This window comes from Musca domestica, unplaced genomic scaffold (assembly GCF_030504385.1).
Source record: "Musca domestica strain aabys unplaced genomic scaffold, Musca_domestica.polishedcontigs.V.1.1 39, whole genome shotgun sequence".
NCBI lineage: Eukaryota > Metazoa > Arthropoda > Insecta > Diptera > Muscidae > Musca > Musca domestica.
The window spans coordinates 2010712-2031913 of NW_026712326.1; the positions used below are offsets into that span (position 1 = coordinate 2010712).

Below are 21202 nucleotides of genomic sequence, written 5' to 3' on the forward strand. Positions count from 1 at the left end.
ACGACTTCAGACACAAACTTTTTCGCTTTTTTTTTGTTTTTCGAAATATGCAAAAATGAGCTGCTACTGCTGCTGATGTAGCTTTGTCTTTGATTTTCTTTCTCGTCTTTTTCTACTTTATTTTTATGATTTTTTAATTGACCCAATTTGTCTAAAGTGCTAGGTGCACTGGGTAATGTTTTTCTCTCCATTCTCATAATTGTTGTTTTGCGACGTGAGCATGCATTTTGTAAGTGTTAATTTTTCTTTTTTTGGTTTCAGAACCAACACCTAAGAGGCCGCCAAACACGCACACGTTTTTTCTGTTTTTTTTTTTTGAAGAACGGAAATGCTTCTTCTTGTACGAAATAGGTTTTTTTTGTTTGAACTTCTTAAAACAGAATGGAAATTCATTTGCATAAAGATTTGAAAAACACACAAGGTGTAAGACAAAGTGATTACAATGTAGCTTTAAGGCGTAATGGTGGAAGTTAGGAGGCAAATTATTAGAAAATAATAAAAGAGAAATTTCAGAAAATAGGGAGGGAAAGGATTTTATTTAATTTGGGACTTGAAATGAACCAAAAAGAAAAATCTAGGATCAATTTTATCCAACAAGCTGTTAAGTTAACTATATTCAATAAAAGCATATGATTAATGGCGCTAGCCATGTAAATGTGTGAGGCATACTTTTAGGCGACATAATATCAATGTAATTGCAATGCATTTCTGAGAGGTAATGACTTGCCCCTCAGAGGGCAAAAAACGATAGAAGACAATTTATTTAACATGGTAAATAGAAAATATTGAACGATTTAAAAATTACACTGTGAAACAAAAAAATTAAATTAAAAAAGAAAATAAAAATACGGAAAATGAAATACGGATAATGAAATTAGAGCCAAATCAGTAAAGAAAACCTAAAAATCGGGAGGTGCCGACTTTACGAAACCCTACAAACGCTTGCATATTTAGTAGACAACAAATAAAAATTAAAACCAGTAAAGAAAGTCTTAAAGTCGGACGGGGCCGACTTTATGATAGCCTACACCACTTTGATAATTTAGTAGAGCTGCGCATAACAATTAAAAGTTTTTATGGGAGAATTCAATCATACAAGCTATGATTATAGTTATAATTTAAAGTTCAAAGAACTAAATATGCCGAAGCATTTGTATCTTATAAATTCGGACTTGTATTGCCCATTTGGTGCACAATTAATTTGAAATCGGAAAAAATATATATGAGAGCTATATCCAAATCGGAACCGATCTCGATAAAATTTAGCAAAGATATTTCTGAGCTGTATTTGATATATTTCCCTGAATATCGTTGTTACGGAGTGCATATTACGGCTGTGGGTAACAAATATAACAAATCGGATGAACAGTATATATGGGAGCTATAGCTATATCTGAACCGATCTGAACCAAATTTAGCATACTAGCTTCTAGACTCAATCCGGTCGTAAGTGCCAAATTTCATCCAATTTGGAAAAAAAATTGGACGTTTGGTGCACAATCCAAGGTAAATCAGACGAAGTTATATATGGGAGCTATATTCAAATCTAAACCGATCCCGATAAAATTTGGCAAAGGTGTTTCTGAGCTGTATTTGATAAATTTCCCAAAATATTGTTGTTACAGAGTGCATATTACGGCTGTGGGGGACAAAAAGTAGCAAATCGGTTGAACAATATACATGGGAGCTACAACTATATCCGAGCAGATTTGGATCAAATTTGACATACTTGTTTCTAGGTTTAATTTGGTAGTATGTGCAAAATTCCACACTATTTGAGCTAATATTACACGTTTGGTGCACAATAAAAGGCAAGTTGGACGAAGATATATATGGGAACTATATCTAAATTTTAACTGATTATCTTCAATTTCAATAGAGTTCGACCTTGGTTTAAATAACAGACTTGTGCAAAATTTCATCTGGATCGGGCAATAAATGCGACCTGTACTTTGTTTACAAAAATACATGGACAGACGGACGGACTTGCATAAATCGACTCAGAATTTGTTTCTATGCAGATCATAAAAAGGAACTATGGGTCTATCTCGTTTCCTCTTGCTTGTTACAAACATATACACAAAGACATAATACCCTAATCACCTTGTTTTGTAGGGAATAATAACGAAGACACGTGTATGGGCGTTTTCAAAGTTTACATCGCTAAGTAACCATAATAGAGGGGCAAGATACCCCCTCTTCCACACTTTTGGAAATTTTCGGATAAAGATTTCTCGAAATCCGTGAATTTTAGGTATATAGTGTCTTTGGCAATATTGCAGATAAAAACACACTTTGGTCGAAAATCTTAACACTGAAGCGAGCCAAAAAAATTATCTTTTTGGTCCTCTTTTTAAAATATGATTAAAAACTCCCTCTAAACGGGATCCTAGCAAGTCAAAATAGCCCACAAAATTATTTATCACAAAATTTTACTATGGGTCCTGGAAGACGACTGAGTCTAAATCTTACCTAAAATCTCCAATAAGGCGTCATTTTAGAAGGATGACGTCAAAGACAGAATTATTCTCTATTAAATTTTACTATAAGTCGCCAAAGAAAAGAAATCGGTATTTCCACTGTATATTACCATCAATGTTTCAAAAAAAAAAAAAAAAAAAAAAAAACGAAAAAATTCTCTTAATTTTTTTGATCAAAGTCTCCAATAAGGAATCATTTTAGAAGGATGATATCAAAGGCTAAAATATTTTTTATCAAATTTTACCGTAAGTCACCAAAGAAAAGAAATCTCTATTTCCATTCTATACCAAAACAATATTTGCATCAATGTTCCCAAAAAACAAACCGAAAATATTCCTTTTTTTAGTTTTTTATACTTTTTTGAGTTTATGCAAAACTCTCCAACAAATCATCCTTTTAGAAGGATGACATCAAAGACAAAAATATTTTTCATCGAATTTCACTACAGGTCATCAAGGAAAAGAAATCCCTATTTCCAATGTCAAAAAAATATTCCCATCAATGTTCCTAAAAAAACGAAAAATATTCTCTGATTTTTTTTCATCAAATTTTTTTACAGCCATACTTTTTGTGGGTTTGTGTAAAAGTCTCCAATAAAAAATCATTTTATAAGAATGGAGTTAAAGATAAACATATTCTTCGTCAACTTTCTGTAAAGGTCATTAAAGAAAAGAATTCACTATTTCATTCTATCAATAAAATATTCTCATCAATGTTTCCAAAAACAAAAAAAAAAAAAAAAAAAAAAAAAAAGAACGAAACATTTCTTCATTTTTAGACCGATTTTTCATTGGACTTTTTTCAAGTTTGCGCCTGAAGGTAACATAAAATTTCATATTAGGCAAAAAGTGTCAAGGGAAGAAATATTCTACACAAAATTTCATTATAAATCTCAGAATAAACCATACATCTAGGTGCAATAGTTTTTATGAAAATTATATTCAAAATGTATGTACTAAAAGTGAAAATTATGTCTTTGCATTTTTGTACTGTTAATTTACAACGTATCCAATTGGAGTCAAAATCTCCCTCAATACTTAATTTTTTTAAAGAAAATGTCAAAGTAAGAATTATTCCAGATCCAATTTCATTGAGAGTCTCTGAACAAAATAAATTTGTATAATTAATATTTACCATGAAAAACTATCATCAATGTTTGTCAATAAAAAAATTGTTTATTTCTGACTTCCTAATTTTTTGCTCAATTTTCTTTGGACTTTTTTCGAGTATACGCCAGAAAGTAACATAAAATTTCATATTAGGCAAAAAGTGTCAAAGGAAGAAATATTCTACACAAAATTTCATTATAAATCTCAGTATAAACCATACATCTAGGTGCAATAGTTTTTATGAAAATTATATTCAAAATGTATGTACTAAAAGTGAAAATTATATCTTAGCCTTTTTGTACTGTTATTTTAACACGTATCCAATCCTAGTCAAAATCTCCCTTTATACTTAATTTTTTGGGGAAAGTGTCAAAGTAAGAATTATTCTAGATCCAATTTCATTGTGAGTCTCTGAACAAAAGAAATTTTTATAATTAATACGTACCATGAAAAATATCATATATTTTTGTGAATAAAAAATGTTGTGAATAAAAAATGACTTCCTATTTTTTTTATCAATTTTTTCTTGGACTTTTTACGAGTTGACCCCTCGAATTATCATAAAATTTCGTTTTAGGCAAAAAGTGTCAAAAGAAGAAATATTCCACACAAAATTTCACTATAAATCTCAGAATAAACCATATGTCTAAGTGTAATAGTTTTTATGAAAATTACATTCAAAGACTCAATGAGTTTATAAACGTCGAGCCGGGAATATTTTTTTAGAGGCTTTACTGGGTTATAAATTGTAAATGGTTTGAGATTATTTTTTGAAGCTCAAATGGAGCCACCGTATGTGAGTTTTTTAAGCAAATGTGCTCTTTCAGAGATTTTGGATTTTTTTAAAGAAAACTTTTAAAAATATAACAGAGTCTTTCTAATTTTGATGCATACTTTTAGGGGCCTTGAGGAGTTTTTTGTTTAGATCCTTGGATTTCTAAATTTTTATTGGTATTTCAAAACCCGTCCATGACCCCAGCAACAAAAACTCACTGCTTTTTCTTACAGTTTTTCCCCAAAAAAAGAGCCAACAAGACAAACCAGAAAATTGAAAATGATTTGTTGATATCTGATATTGTTATTATTGCTATTTTGCACTGTTCGTTGAGCCGCATCCGAGAATTGTTTCCAACAGTACGCTGACGTCTGGGTCTTTGATTCGCGAAATGCAACAGCTCTAGCAGCAGCTACAGTTTTCCGTTTTTTGTATTGTTCTTAAAAACAAAAATAATTTCATTTTGTGTTATTTATTCCATATCTTTCCAAATGAATGAATGTGCAATGCGCTTAACACAGGCAGACAAACAAATGGGCAGACGGACGGACGGACAAACAGATGAAACAAACGTTGCACTTATTTTTTTGACGGGTTGCAAAATAAGGAAAAAACCAAAAACAGAAAATAATAACAATAAAACAACAACATCAAATAAAATGCAAAGCAATGAGGGCGATGACGTTAAATGAATTTGATGGAATGGGTATTTAAAATAAAAAATAAATAAATAAAATTGAAAATAAATAAAATTAAAGGTGAATTGAATATTTTTTCTAGAAAATTTCATAAGTGCAATAACTAAAAAAAACTAAATTCCAATTTTCTTAAGACTAATTTTTAATTATTTTTCCTCCTAATAGTTCCATTTTGTAAAACATGAAAGGGGCCATAATCAAAAGGCTTTAAGGCTCTCTTAAAAATCCACTTTTGAAACCTTAAAAAAAAATCTTAAAAACTCAATGTTTTAAAACCTACAAAAATTCTATAGAACATCGACATTTTAAAGCCTTTCGGACGCCTCCACAAAATTCTTAAATTTTCGAGACTCGGCTTAAAAATGCGGACTCCAAAACTTCTTTAAAAAAATCATTTGGAGACCATCAACATTTTTTTGTTGGGAGGCCTCTAAAAAATCTTTAAAAAATCCTTGTTTTGAGGCCACCAAAAATTCTTGTTGTGAGGCCTCTAAAAATTCTCAAAAAAATTATGTTTTTTTTTTAAATCCATGTGATAAGGCCTTTAGGGTGCTTCGAAAAATCTTTAAAAAATCCTTGTTGTGAAGCCGGTTTAAGGCTTTTAGGTTGGTTTCAAAAATTCTTTAAAAAAACCACGTTTTAACGTCCTTAGGTTGCTTCCAAAAACTTCTTTAAAAATCATCGTTTTGGGACCTCCAAAAATTCTTTAAAAAATCCTTGTTGTGAGGCCACCAAAAAGGCTTCAAAAATTCTTGTCGTGAGGCCTCCAAAAATTCTTTAAAAAAATCCACGTTTTATAGCCTTTAGGTTGCTTCCAAAAATTCTTTAAAAATCCTAGTTTTGGCACAACCAAATATTCTTCAAAAAATTCTAGTTTTTGGGATCTCCAAATAATCTTCAGAAAATCCTCGTTTATAAGTCTCCAAATATTCTTTAAAGAATCCACGTTGTAAGGTGCTTCCAAAAATTCTTAAAAAATCCACGTAGCAAGGTCTCTTTTTGGGACCCCAAAAATTCCTTAACAATCCACTTTTTCCATTAATTTTAATAAATGGATGAATAAATGAAAAATCCAGATATTATGACCCCAAAAAAACTTTTAAAAATCCTTGTTTTTGGGATCTCCAAAATTTCTTTAAAAAATCCTTTTTTTTGAACTCTTTTCTTTAAAAATTCTAAATATTCTTTCGAGACCTCCGAAAATTCTATTTCATTCACTCTTCCTGAACTCTTCTTATCAGTAATTGCAAAAGAACTAGGCTCCTCCTCCAACTGTTTAAAAAAAAAATAAAATGGTCCGTTGCCGGACAATTGAAAATATCGCCATGTCTGTCCGGCCCACTTGTTGTGTGTGTGGTCTCCCCACAATATTTCTTATCAATTTTTATGGCGACATGGCTGGCAGCCGCAACAAGACCAAATAAATCAAAAATAAAACTTAAGAAAGGCAAAAAAAAAAAAAATGGTGGAAAAATGCTGGACACCAGGCCTCATTCGCTGTTATCGCTGGCTGGTGTCGTTGATAATTGGCCATATAACAACATACATTCGAACATAAATAAATAATATATGAATATATATATTTCTTCGCACACGCTTGGTTTTCGCTCCAACCAACAACAAAAAATAAGTGATTGATGATTTGCTGTTATTTGATGTTAAATGCTGCTATTGACCTTTGGCGTAGCTTATGACTGGTTGCTGGGTTGCTTGGTTGGTTGCCTGGCTTATTGGCTGGAAGTCCATCTGACAGGCTAACTTTGACATTATGAATTCTTATGAGGAATTCTCTTTTTTGTTGTTGTTGTTGTAGGGAAATTAATCTGTTTCGTTTTTTGTTTGTTGCTTCTCCTTTAGTTAATGAACTGTGGCAATTTGTCTTGTTTTATTGGTTTCTGGGTGTTTTTTTTTGTTCTTTGCAATTTGACTGAAAATAAAAAATTACCGGAGACAGAAGCTAATGGTCCTATAAGAGCCTGAAGCTAATGTAGATTACGGGAATAATATTTCTGGAATTTCCGGAATAAAATCTTAGTTTTTAGAAGAATACTTTTCTTGAATCATCTGACGAATATGTCTTTTAAGATTTTTTTCAAGGACCATAGTGGTTTTTGGAAGACTATTTATCAATAACAACCTGAGTCATTATCTTTTTTTCTAAACCAATTCGATTTTTTACACATCGAGGATCTTGATTTTTCAACATATTTTTAACGGCTAAGATATCGCAGACATTTTCGAAGGACTTTTAGAGCTACCTTCATGGATTCTTAATGAAAATGGCTCAAAGGACATTCAATCATAGGAATATTTAAAAAAAAATTGTCTGTAGGACTCTTAGGCCAGTAATCATACAGAACATTTTTTAAATTCTTTTTAGAGCTAATCAGCGATTGTTAAGGAAAATTCGTCTAACGACCGCAAGGTTTTAATCTGGTATTTTCAAAGAAAATCATTTTAAGGACCTATTGATCTCTAGTCGTGGGTGATAATGGATTTTAACCAAATTCTAAAAAAAAACAATTCAGACCAATAACCTTGGATTTTAAAGACATTTTATGAAGTACCTTCAGACTCATAATCATGGATTTTAAGCAAACTTTTGTTGAAGACATTCGGAGCCATATTTAAGGGTTTTCAACGAAAATTTGTTTTAAGGACCTTCAGGGCATTTATCGGCTTTAAACAATATTTTGGGGTCCTTCGTAAAGAAATTTTTGGATCTTAAGGCAAATTATGTTAAGGACTTCATATTTAGAAAATTGGATCTTTAAGGAAAATTATTTTAAGGACCTTTAGAACTACAATCATTAATTTCTAAGGATAATCAGTTGTATCCGTTTTAAGGAAAATTGTATTGGAGGCCTTGAAACCCATAATCGTGGATTTTTAATGGCAAATTGTTTAAGGACCTTCAATATTTATATTCGCGGGTTTTAAAGGAAAATTCTTTAAAGGACCTTCGTGGCTTCAATCGTGGATTATAGGAAAGAATTATTTTAATTACCTTTAGAGCTTTAATCGTTGATTATAAAGGACATTTGTTTCATGGACCTCTAGACCCAAAATTTTGGATTTTGAAGGAAATTTAGGATCTCAAGGATCTCAAGATTGAGTAATGGTGGAGTTTTTGGAAAAATAATTTTAAAAATATTCAGCTCGGTTATCGTGGATTTTTGGCAATATTCGTTAAAGGACTGTTAGATAACACAGTCGTGAATCTTAAAGAAGAATTCTTTTGAGGACCTTCAGGTCTATAATCAAAGATTTGAAAAAAGGTCTGTCGAAGACCTTCAAATCCACAATCTTGGATTTTCAATGAAGTTTGCTTAAATGAAATTTAGACCCATAATATTGGATCTTTAAGGAAAATCATCGTACCTATAATTTCGGATTTTAAAGTAAATTGGCTTTAAGCACCTTTAGACATATAACCTTGGATTTTTAAGGAAATTTAATTGTTTTCAGACATAAAAAAGTGGAAAAATGTTTTAAGGATTTTAAGGGCTTAAATTAATGACTTAAAATAATATTGGACCTATAATTGCGTTTTAATAGGAAATTATTTTTAAGGACCTTCAGACCTATTATCGTGGAAATTTTGGAAAATTGTGTGAAGGACTTTCAGGGCTATAATAGGGGATTTTCAGGGAAACTTAATCTCAAGCATGATCAGCTCCATAATCGTTTTATTTTGAAAGCAATTCATACTTTTTTTGGACTTTTTTTGTGGATTATTGAAGGAAAAATATTTTGGTATCTGCGGAGATTATGTATTGCGCACTTTAAAAATTATTCTAGGAATTTTCAGAACCATAATCATGGATTTTGAAGAAAAATTATTTCATGCATGTTTAAGGAAATTGATATTCAGGCCTGTCAGACCCATAATAGGGAATTTTTAAGGAAATTTATTTTCAAGGATCTGTAGACCCATAATAATGTACTTTTAAGGAATAATTTTTTAAGGACCATCAGACTTAAAATCTTGTGTCTTGTGGTTATGGCGTTTTAAAGAAAATTATTTTTAGGGCATTTGGGACTAAAATCGGTAACTTTAGAAGAAAAATGTCTTAAGGACTTTCTGGATTTTTTTTTTTCAAAAAATGTGGTTTTAGGTATATAATTTTTTAAGACAATTTATTTCCAGGACCCATAAAAATTTACTTTTAAGGAATACTTTTTAAGGACCATCAGACTTAAAATCTTGTGCCTTGTGGTTATGGCGTTTAAAAGAAAATTATTTTTAGGGCATTTGGGACTAAAATCGGTAACTTTAGAAAAAAAATGTCTTAAGGACTTTCTGGATTTTTTTTCAAAATAAAATGTGGTTTTAGTTATATAATTTTTTTAAGACAATTTATTTCCAGGACTATCAGAACCATGATAGTTGAGATTTAAGGAAAATTATTTTCAAGGATCTTTAGGCCCGCAATAATGTATTTATAAGGATCATTTTTAAAGACCATCAGACCTAACATTTTTTGCTCTGGAGCTCTGAGGTTTCAACGAAAAAATTAGGGCATTCAGGGCTGAAATCCGGAACTTTAAAAGAAAATTGTCATAAGGTATTTTCGAATTTTTCAAAAAACAATTATTTTCAACGACTTCCATAGCTAAGCCAATAAATTTATAAAGGATATTGGGGAAAAGTTCTTTAAGAATCCTTCATACGAGGACTATTTATTTTTGAAGGACAACCAGAGCTATCATATCATGGGTTTTCAGGGAGAACCCCGTTGAAGGCCATTCAGAGACATGATTGAAATTCATTTTCATCTTCTGTAGGTCAACTACCTATGAGTTATCCATTCCAAGATTGTCTAAGTCTCACGTTCTCCTTGTGTAATAGGGCATACCTGCCTCCAAATTAACCCGCCCATCCATCCCCCACAACCCTCATCCAATTGCCAATAGTATATTTTCCTTTTGTAAACATTGTATATATATGTTTAGACTTTTAAGCGGATTTTTGGTTATATTTACATTCCAAGCGGCACTAAAGATGATGATGATGACGATTGGAATGGAGAAGACGACGATGATGATGATATAAATAATCAACCCATTACTAATTGCAATGATGATGATGACGATGTTGATGGCAACGGACTAAGCCAAACGGGGTAGAACGTCGTCGTTGACGCTAACAACGCCGGCTTCACCCATCGACAGTGTCGTGTAATTTAGATGTGCAACCATGCGTAAGAATTTCATAGAGAGTGAGAGAGAGGCGATGAGAGGGGGGGGCACAACACACGTAACAAGTGTCATGCACTTCATACGTCATTTTGAAAAGCCGTGTCGATGGGAAAATGCTAAAGCAGCGGCAGAGGAGGAGCAGCGCAACAGCGTTGGAGGCAAGGTAGTGTAACACTTTAACGGAGCCGGGAATGAAAAAAAAATAAGATCCAATGAAAAAGTTTCATGAATGGAATCATCGTCATCATCATCATCATCATGGCGAGGAGAAGTAAATGCTCGTGTAAAGTATTTTGAAACAACACAACAAAAAAAAACATCATCGCAACAACAACAACATCATGAAATGAACACTTGTTGTTGCCGGTGTTTTTGGTGTCTGTGTGGAGGAACGCGTTAAATACTTGTCAAAACATTTTAACATCAACTTGGGTTGTATGGTTGCATGGGTGGTTTCGAGCTGGACGGGTGGTAGGTAGAGGGCGTCAAGTACTTACCTCTCATCAACAAAAAGGGGTTGACTGTTGTTGCTGTTGTCTGAAGTGGATCGAACCAAATTCAAATGCAACAAATAATTGTTATTTCCTTTCCATTATCATTATTTTTTGACATTTAAATTTTTACTCTAATTATGCAGGGATGGTGGGAGGGTGGAGGGTAGGTGTGTCGTCCAAATAGCGCTTCGTAAAATAACCAATTAAATGAAGCGTAACAACACTTTAGATATGTTTATTTTATTGTTTTCACCTCAATTAGTTTTTATTTATATTTTAATATTTTTAAAATATTTGCAATTAAATGAAACAGAAAACATAAGGCATGTATTTTGAAAATAATATTCCCAAAATAATCTTTATTCGTATTATTTCATATAATACAAAAAGTGAATTTTTCGGGATATTTTCGAACTTAGCTGTGAAATAAGACCTTTTTAAAAATAATTTTTTGAAAACCTAATGTAGATTTATTTAAAAAAAAAAAATAATTTGTAATCAAGACCTCAGATAATTTTTAAAGGAAAATCTAAGCTTTCAGATGTGGATTTTTTCTGAATATTTATTAAAGGACATTACGAGCTACCAACTGTGGATTCTTTAAATTTTTTTAATCATTTATTTTAACTTTACTTTAGAACATTTTTTAAAGAACTGCGAAAGGAGGATTTTGGTAACAAATATTTAAGATTAAATATTTTTAAGTATTTTAATTTTTAAATTTTTAAATATTTTTAAGATTATTAATTTAAGAAGAGCTACCAATTAAATAACGGGTTAAGACCCTAGGTCTCTTTGAACCAAATCCGTTTCAGGATATTTGGAGTCGATCTAGCGATGTCCGTCCGTCTGTCTGGCGATAACTCTTGATATATCTTGGTATATCGTAATATTAACAAACTTAGTTCAAGTTCGGAGATGGGCAATATCGGTACACTCCTTTCGGTACCTCCCCCACAAAAGATCGAAATTTTCAAAAAAAAAATAAATTTTACTGCACGGAAAGAGAAAAGATAATCCGATTTTGATCCAACTTTGCTAATCCTACTATTTGCATCAGTGCTAAGTCAGGTGCGAAAATGAACATTATCCGTCCAGTGCATCAAGTACCTCCCCCACAAAGGGTCAATATTTTGAACAATTGTAACTCTTATAAAATGTGATGTACGAGACCGATTGTCTTCAAATTACACACATCACAATATTTTTATTAGCCCAAGGTCTGCTGTGAAGGTGGACTATATCGGTCACCTCTTTCTGGTCCCTCCCTCACCAAGGGTCAAACATTTTAATAGATTCGTAAAATGCAAAAGGAGAAATAGTTTTTTTTTTTTTTTTTTTTGAAATTTCGTACATCCCAATACTTCTACTTAAGCAAGGTCTGGTGTGAAGATGATAGATATCGGACCACTCCTATTACCCCCATAAAGGGCAAAAATTTTGAATAATTATAACGTCTTTAAAATTTTAACTAAGAGTCCGATTATCTTCAAATTTCACATATTTCAAGAATGTATTGCACGGACCACTCCTTCTAGAAGCTCCCTCAGAAAGGGTCAAAATTTGGAATAACCATTAAGCACATAAAACGCGAAACGAGCATCCGATTACTTTCAAACTCGGCACAACCCAATATTTCTATCAACACAAGATGTGTTGTGAAGATGGCCAATATCGGACTACTCCTTCTGGTACCTCCGCCACAACGGGTCAAAATTTTAAATAATTATAACTCTCATAAAACGCGAACTTTTCGAAACATTATGAAATATCTAATTTAAAGTGAAGAAAGCAGTCGATATAAAATCCAAATCTGATACGTATTAATTTGTTAATCAAACTTATGTCAGATACAAAATGGTAAATATTGGTCCACTCCTTCGGAACCTCTCCTATGAAGGGTTAACAGTTTGAAGAAACCTAATGCAAGTCAAAATATATTTAAATAAAATATATTTAAATATTTTCTGGATTTTCTTCAGACACCGCACAACCAATTAAGAAGTTCAATTCTACACTAAATACTCTCCACTTTTTTGCAAATTTCCACTTAGATTTTGTTTTAATATTTTCAAAGACCAACCGATTTGGAAAGTACTTTTTGTAAGTACCAAAAATTATAACAATCCAATTCGAATACTTTCAAAAGGTTTTCTAATAAACCACAATTAATTCAATGCCATCCTTTAATATTTTTATAAGGACCTACAATTTTTTTATGATGTTTAAAAACCTGGCAATCAGCCTATATAGAGTTATGGATATGTTTCAAGAATATACAAATTTTAAATAAATTTTCTTTAAAGAAAAAACAAAGACGGTCTTTAATTATTATTTCAAAATGTATTTAATTTGCACTACGCTCTTCATTCTTTTATTTTTATTCTTTATTTTATTTTTATTTATTTATTTACTTTTTATTTTATTTTATTTTTATATTTATTTTATATTTATTTTATATTTATTTTATTTTTATTTATTTTTTTTTTATTTTATTATTATTATTTTTATTATTATTTTTATTTTTATTATTATTATTATTTATTATTATTATTATTATTATTATTATTATTATTATTATTATTATTATTATTATTATTATTATTATTATTATTATTTTATTATATATTCATTTATTATTATTATTTTTAATATTATTTTTTATTTTTATTATTTATTTTCATATTTATTTTATTTATTTTTATTTATTTATTTATTTTTTAAACAAATTTTGATCTCTTAAACATGAAAGACCCCTAATTTATTGCATTCCGAAATGTATTTAAAAATTATTACGAGCATATGTGTACGAAACTAGAAAAGGTGACTAAACAAGTGAACATCAAAAATCATCCTCACCGAGCTCAGCAACACCCAACCGTTTGCCTCCTAGTCAAGTGAATGTCTTCGGGGTTAATTGACCAATAAATTATTTCAAATATTTTTATTGTATGAAAAAAAAAATAAGAAGAAAAAAATAAAACCTACAATGTAGTGGAGAGAAGAGATTGGTGACAATGATGATCGAGAGAAAATTTTCAAATGGAATTCTTTTTAGAAATTCAAAGAGACCTGTTTTGTAATAATTGAAGGAGGAGAGATGCATACGCATAATCAACTGATTTGAATGGAATTGTAAAACAAATCATGGATTTATACTTTTTTTCTTTATAATTATATAACTCAATGAGAAAACATGTGGGATGGGTTCTAGATATAGATGACCTGAGTTCAAGATTGCTAGAATTAAAAAATATTTCTAGAGAACCAAATTTGCCAACATTTAGGCGCAATATAAAGTATGCTTCTAGGCGTAGAGAAATGTTTGTGAGAATTTCTCAATTGATTGAGAATTTACTCTTAAGTGACCAAGGAACGGTGTAGCCTTAAATATAGGCTACGATTCAGGAAAACTTTAATGTTTAGAGCCTATATTTAGGAGTTTTGCAAATACCAAGCATACTTTTTGGCGCTATATAGACTATGTTTATTTCATATTTTAATTTTTTTTTTTAATTTTTGCCAATAAAAAAGAAAGCGCAAGAAGAAATATTCGACAAAAAATTCTACTTGAAGTTTCAGAATAAACTACATATGGAGGTTGCAAAAAAAAATTCGGAAAATTTTTCAAGAGATTTTCCTCGGACTTTTTTTTTTTGGATTTTTGCATGAAAGTAGCATAAAATTCCTTTTTAGAAAAAAGTATCAAGGAAAGAAATATTCTACACAAAATTTCACTATAAGTCTCAGAATAACGTATATATCTAGGTTCAATGGTTTTTAAGAAAATTGCATTCCAAATTTATGCATAAAAAGTGAAAATTATGTGTTTGCTTTTTTGGTATTAATTTAATTCGTCTCAAATCAAAGTCCATATCTCCATTTAAACTCCATTTTTTTGGGGAAAGTGTCAATGGAAGAAATATTCTAGATCGAATTCCATTGTATGTGCTCCATAGTAAAATATCATTAATTTTGGGTTTATAAAAATCTCTTCTATTTTCAAGCAATTTTGACACTTTTTCCAAATTTTCTGCAAATTTTTGTAATAATTTCACTGTCCAGTCTGGGTTGTGGAAAGATCCAATGGATCGGTTTGGAGATCCAAACCCTAAAAAAACTTACGGGTTCTTAGGGCAAACTTTTGTAGGGCATTTATATAGCCTTGGCCATATACGAAGGAAATTTTTGACTATTAATTTGACACGTTTCCATTCGAATTAAAAATCTCCCTTAATACTTCATTTTTGGAGGGAAATGTTAATGGAAGAAATATTCTACATCGAATTTCATTGTGAATCCCTGAGTAAAAGAAATTTGTATTTCTAATATCTACCATGTAAAAATCTTTTCTATTTCCCACCAATTTTGACACTTTTTCCGAATTTGCTGTAAATTTTTGTAATAATTTCACTGCCCATTTTTTTCAATTTGCCTGGATTGTGGAAAGATCCAAGTGGAGCTGTAAGTAGTAAGTAGAAGCTGTAAGCTGTAGATCAGAACCACAAAAAAGGTTTTTGTTCTTAGAACAAACTTTTGTAGGACATTTATAAAGCTTTGACCATTCACAAAGGGATTTTTCCCGTATTTTTCCATTCGAAGTTTTAATACTTCATTTTTGGGCAAAAATGTCAATGAAAGAAATATTCTAGATCAAATTTCATTGTGAGTCTCTGAACAAAAGAAATTTGTATTCCTAATATCTACCACAGAAAAAATATCATCAATTTTGGGTTCGAAAAAAAGATATTTTATTTTTGACAAATTTTGGCACTTTTTTTCGAATTTCCTGCAATTTTTTGTAATAACTTCACTGTCAACAGCCTCCCTGGAATTAAAATTATTCGCTCTGTAGATAAAAACCACAAAAAAAAATTGGATCTTAGGACAAACTTTTGTAGGACATTTATATAGCCTTGACCATTCAAAAAGGGTATTATTTTCGAATGTTTCTTTTCGAAGTCAAAATCTCTTTTAGTACTTAATTTTTGGGGAGAAGTGTCAATGGAAGAAATATTTTAGATCAAATTTCATTGTCAGTCTCTGAACAAAAGAAATTTGTATTCCTAATATCTACCACAAAAAAATATCATCAATTTTGGATTAGAAAAAAAGATATTTTATTTTTGACAAATTTTGGCACTTTCTCCGAATCTGCTGTACATTTGGTAATAATTTCAATGGCCAATAGCATCCCTGGGTTATGGAGAGATCCATGTGGATTTAAAAGAACTCGGTTTGTTGATCAAAACCACAAAAAAGTTTTGGTTCTTGGGACAAACTTTTGTAGGGTATTTATATAAAATTGACCGTTTACAAAGGGTATTATTTTCGAATGTTTCCTTTCGAAGTCAAAATCTCTTTTAGTACTTCATTTTCGGGGAAAATTGTCAATGAAAGAAATATTCTAAATCGAATTTCATTGTCAGTCTCTGAACAAAAGAAATTTGTATTCCTAATATCTACCATAGAAAAAATATCATCAGTTTTGGGTTAGAAAAAAAAGATATTTTTGTCAAAATTTGGCACTTTCTCCGAATCTGCTGTAAATTATTGTAATAATTTCACTGGCCAATAGCCTCCCTGGATTTAAAATTATTCGCTTTGTACATCAAAACTACAAAAAAAATTGGATCTTAGGACAAACTTTTGTAGGAAATTTATATAGCCTTGACAATTAACAAAGGGTATTATTTTCGAATGTTTATTTTCGAAGTCAAAATCGCCCTTAATACCGCATTTTTTGTGAAAAGTCTCAAAGGAAGAAATATTCTAGATCGAATTTCATTGTGAGTCCCTGAATAAAATAAATTTGTATTCCTAATATCTACCACAGAAAAAATATCATCAATTTTGGGTTAAAAAAATATGTTTTATTTTTGACAAATTTTGACACTTTTTTTCGAATTTCCTGCAATTTTTTCTAATAACTTCACTGTCCAACAGCCTCCCTGGATTTACAATTATTCGCATTGTAGATCAAAACCACAAAAAAAAATTTTGGATCTTAGGTCAAACTTTTTATAGACCATTCACAAAGGGTATTATTTTCGAATGTTTCCTTTCGAAGTCAAAATCTTCCTTAATACTTCATTTTTAGGGAAAAATGTCAATGGAAGAAATATTCTACATCAAATTTCATTGTGAGTCTCAGAACCGAAGATATTTGTATTCCTAATTTCTACCATAGAAAAATATAATCAATTTTGGGTTAAAAAAATATGTTTTATTTTTGACAAATTTTGGCACTTTTTCCGAATTTAAATTTCACTGTCCAATATTTTGATCTACATATCAAAATATATAAGAATGAGCTTTGAAATTTTTGAGAGAACTTTGATTTTAATTCTATAATCATTGGTTTACAAAATGTGTCATATTGATCCACTTTTGGGCATAGACCCTTTTGGGCGCTAAATAAACGATGTTGCTGGCTATTTTTATTTTTCATCTAAATTTTGATTTATTTATTCTTATGTCCAACTTACAATTTGTTCCTTAAGGTCCTTGGTGCGTGTAAGTGGTCCCAGCCATTGATGTAATCCAATATAGCGTTTTTGTACTAATTTTAATGCCGGTGCTCCTTGAGCATACGGACCGCCCAATAGGGCGCTGGTTGTTTCTAAAACCACCATGATGTGTGTGTGATAGTTGTTTTGGTTTTTTTTATTTACTTTTTTAAGTTTATTTTGGTTTTGTTGTTATTATTGCGAAAAAACAACAAAAATATAATAACAAAGAAAAAACGTGTCACAATTTCAATTTATTGAGGAGACAAAAATTCACAATTGGAAGAAGAGTAAGTTTTTTGTTATGGGATTTTGTCACGATTTGTAATATTTGGTTTTTTATTTTTATTTTCTATTTGCAATGAGTTGTGATAAATATTTTTTTTTTCAAAATTAAATTTACTACTTAATTTTTTTTCTTATATGCTTTCTTTTTGCTTTGAATTTTATTTTTATCCTCTCTTCTTTTTATTTTTAATTCAATATTTGTTGTAATTTTTTTTCTGTAAATTGTTGTTGTTGTTTTTGCTGTGGGTGTTATAATCGGATTTTAATCCAATTTCCATTTGTTTGTATTTCAACTTGGCTGTTATCCTTTTGTGCCAGGATAATATGGATGTGAAAAGATGAGTCTTTTTTTTACGACTTTTTTTGCAATTGTTGTTGTAGTTGTTCCTTTTTGGAATCTCGTTACGTTATATTGTACGGAAATGTGACACGTCGTCGGATACAATGCAAACACTGAAGTGAAAAATCAACACGAGTAGTAGTAGCAGTAGTAGTTTGTCCCGGTGTGTGTATGTGTGTTGGGCTGGCGGGAGTAAAATCTTCTCTTTTTTGGTTTTTTGAAAAATCCTTTGAACTGGCTTTCGAGCACGTTTCTCGTCCAAATAACAAACACAAGGATTTTTTAATTAAATTTTAATATTTTCTTTTGTTTTGTGAGGACACAGACACACACAGAAAAGATAACCGGGCTTTGGCCGAGGGGGAAATTTTTCCTTAATTTTTGTTTTTAAATTTCTTGTTTTTTTAAATTTCACTAATTTTGTGCGTTCTTTGTGCGTTCCAAAATTGGAAAATCTCGTTATAGGTTCACAGTACAAAGTCTCACTTGAAACCGGTTTTCTAGGCAATTTTTTAAAATTTTGCAAAATTAAAGCATACTTTTGGGCGCTTAAAACTCATAAAAGCTAGATTTAAGGTTTGTTTACTTTCTATCTTTTTCAATATTTAAATTTGAAATTAATTTTTATTTCACAAAAATCTAAAGCATACTTTGAGGCGTTATAATGCAAATTAGACTACTTTTAGGCGTAGCTTAAATTATTTTATTTTTTTTTTTTTTTGCAAAAACCAGGATTTTTATGCAACGAAGAAGACTGCCGGGGTGATTTGTATAATTTTTCTTTAATTATTTTCTTTTTTTCAAAAATTTTCTTAAACTTGGTTTAGTTGAATATTTTATTTTTGTTGTTTACATCAAATTTAGGCACAAAATTTTCTTTACTCACAAAAAAATATTTTTTTTCTTTTTTATTTTTTTTTTGAGGGGAAAACAATATTTTCTTTTAACACAAATAAATTCTTCTTTGGATTTGGAAATATTTTATTGCACTTTATTTTGTATGATTTTTTTTTTTTTCAAAACAATAATTTGTATTTTTTTAACATTTTCTTGCTTTTTTCAAAATAATAATAAATATTATTTTCTGATTCACCGTGTTTGTTTGTGTTTAGATTAGCCTAGGTAGCTAGCTATGCGCGAAATTTTGATTATAACGCGAGAATAAAATGTGTGCGGTTTGTTTTCAAAAAAATTGTTGTTGTTGTGGTTGTTGTTTTTTCTTTACTTTCTGGCGGATAATCAAACAAATAATTTTCCCATGAACCGTAATGTTCAAAGTTCCATCGCGAACTGAAGTCACAACGGCCCGACAAAGATAAACGGAAAACGCACACAAACGGCAACAAGAATGAATATACACGACGAGGCGATGCGGGCAAAGGCAGCAACAACGACAGTAAGAGCAACGTTGTAGCCGACGATGATGGTGATGATGATGAAAGGAAAGAAAGAAAAGACAACGACGAACAATAAACGAAGTTAGATAGGAACGAACACACCACGAACAAAAGAAGAACCTTTTTTTCTTTGACAACCACACATCAAATGGCCAACACTCTCAGTCAGCCATCCAGCTAACAACAATTTGCTCTTATTCCCCAAAGAATTGTTAAGAGAGCATGGCAGAGAGAATCTCAAAAACTCTTATACAAAACCATGCAACACATGGCACAACAATGTGGCCAAACAGCATTTGCCCAACAATCAAACAACACCCCAAAAACAAATTGATCCAAAACAGAGAGAGACTCTTCCATCTCTTACATAAAAACAAGAGGTGAAAAACAACAATCTCCCTTAATTTCCACCATCCATGCAGCCAGCAAAGAGTCTTACTGACACACCCTCTCCCAATACTCCAACGGTGCTCAAAACCGTGTTCTAGAACATGAAGAGAAAAAAGAGATAATTTAAGAGAAAATTAAAATTAAAAGCAAATGGATAAAAAAATATTTGTATAAATAATGACTTAACACTGTTTTGTTCTTGATTTAAATAAGCAAAGAGAAAATTGACTGAAAAGAGGTTTTTCTTCTTGAGCACCCCTGCAATACTCACACTCCACAAACAACAATTTGACTAACCAACAACACAACACAGTTATCCGTTAATGGGGGGTAACACACTCTGTATGAAACTGTTATTTCCTACCTTTCTCTCGCTCTCTCTTAAATGTGTTGATTTTCTTTATCTCTTCTCAATGGTATACTCAGTGCTCCCCAACCAAAACAAAACTGTTGCTTGCCTCTGTTATTGTTTGGCCAACACATTGTTATTGCGGGCTAAAAGTGGAGACTTTCTCAATCTCCAAAATACAAGAAAAGATAAAATACTCTTAAAACAGAGCAATGACAAAATATGGTTGCCATCTTGAGGGGAGGAATTAAGCACAAGGAATAATTAAATATAAGTTAAATTAAACTGAGGCATACAGGATTTATAACAAATTTTATAAATTAATTAATTGTAAATAAAACTCTTCACAAATAAAATATAGATTTCTCTCGCGTGTTTTTTTTTCTCTTTGGCATATTCATTTTTTTGAATTCAATTTTTAGGTTTTATCAATTTGTGTTCTTCAATAACTGATTACGATATAATTACAGAAAACACTAGCAAATATTGGAAGTAAAGCTAAATAAGTATATTGACATCGCAAAATAACAGAAATATAGTAGGGCAAGTGCTCCCCTTATCCACATTTTTATACCCTCAGCCATATGGCTAGAGAGGGTTTTAGGTCTATTTGGACCAAATCCGTTTTAGGACATTTGGAATCGATCTAGCGATGTCCGTCCGTCTGACTGTCCCGCTGGTGCGCACGATAACTCTCGAAGGGAGTATCCGATTTTATCCAAAGTTGGTACATTGTAATATTTTTGTCAAACTTAGATCGAGTTCGGAGATGGGCAAAATCGGTCCACTCCTTCTGGTACCTCCCACACAAAATGTCGAAATTTTCAAATAAAATATTTTATTGCACAGAAAGAGAAAGGATGATCCGATTTTGCACCAACTTTGCAAATCCTAATATTTCCATCGGTACTAGATCAGGTGGGAAAATGAACAATATCAGTTCACCCCTTCTGGTAGCTCCCCCACAAAGGATCAAAATATTGAATAATTATGACTATTATAAAATGTGATGTAAGAGTTCGATTGTCTTCAAATTTCACACATCCCAATAATTTTATTAATGCAAGGCCTGGTGTAAAGATGGAATATATCGGTCCACTCCTTCTGGTACCTCCCCCATAAAAGGTCGAAATTTTCAAAAAACTATTTTCCGCACAGAAATAGAAACGA

The 21202-nt window shown here is 31.0% G+C and overlaps 1 protein-coding gene across 3 annotated transcripts in view; it reads right to left on the reverse strand.

Annotated features, from left to right (window-relative positions):
* LOC101893967 (maternal protein pumilio) overlaps positions 1-19471 on the reverse strand; it is a 331172-nt gene extending 311701 nt beyond the window's left edge. For 2 of the 3 annotated variants that reach the window (XM_059126507.1, XM_011292191.3), the window contains exon 1: positions 17248-19471. In XM_059126507.1, the coding sequence (XP_058982490.1) occupies positions 17248-17394 (147 nt within the window). In that variant the 5' untranslated portion in view covers positions 17395-19471. The remainder of the gene's footprint in view (positions 1-17247) is intronic. The other variant, XM_011292192.3, reaches the window with a different exon arrangement.
* Positions 19472-21202: the final 1731 nt, after the last annotated feature.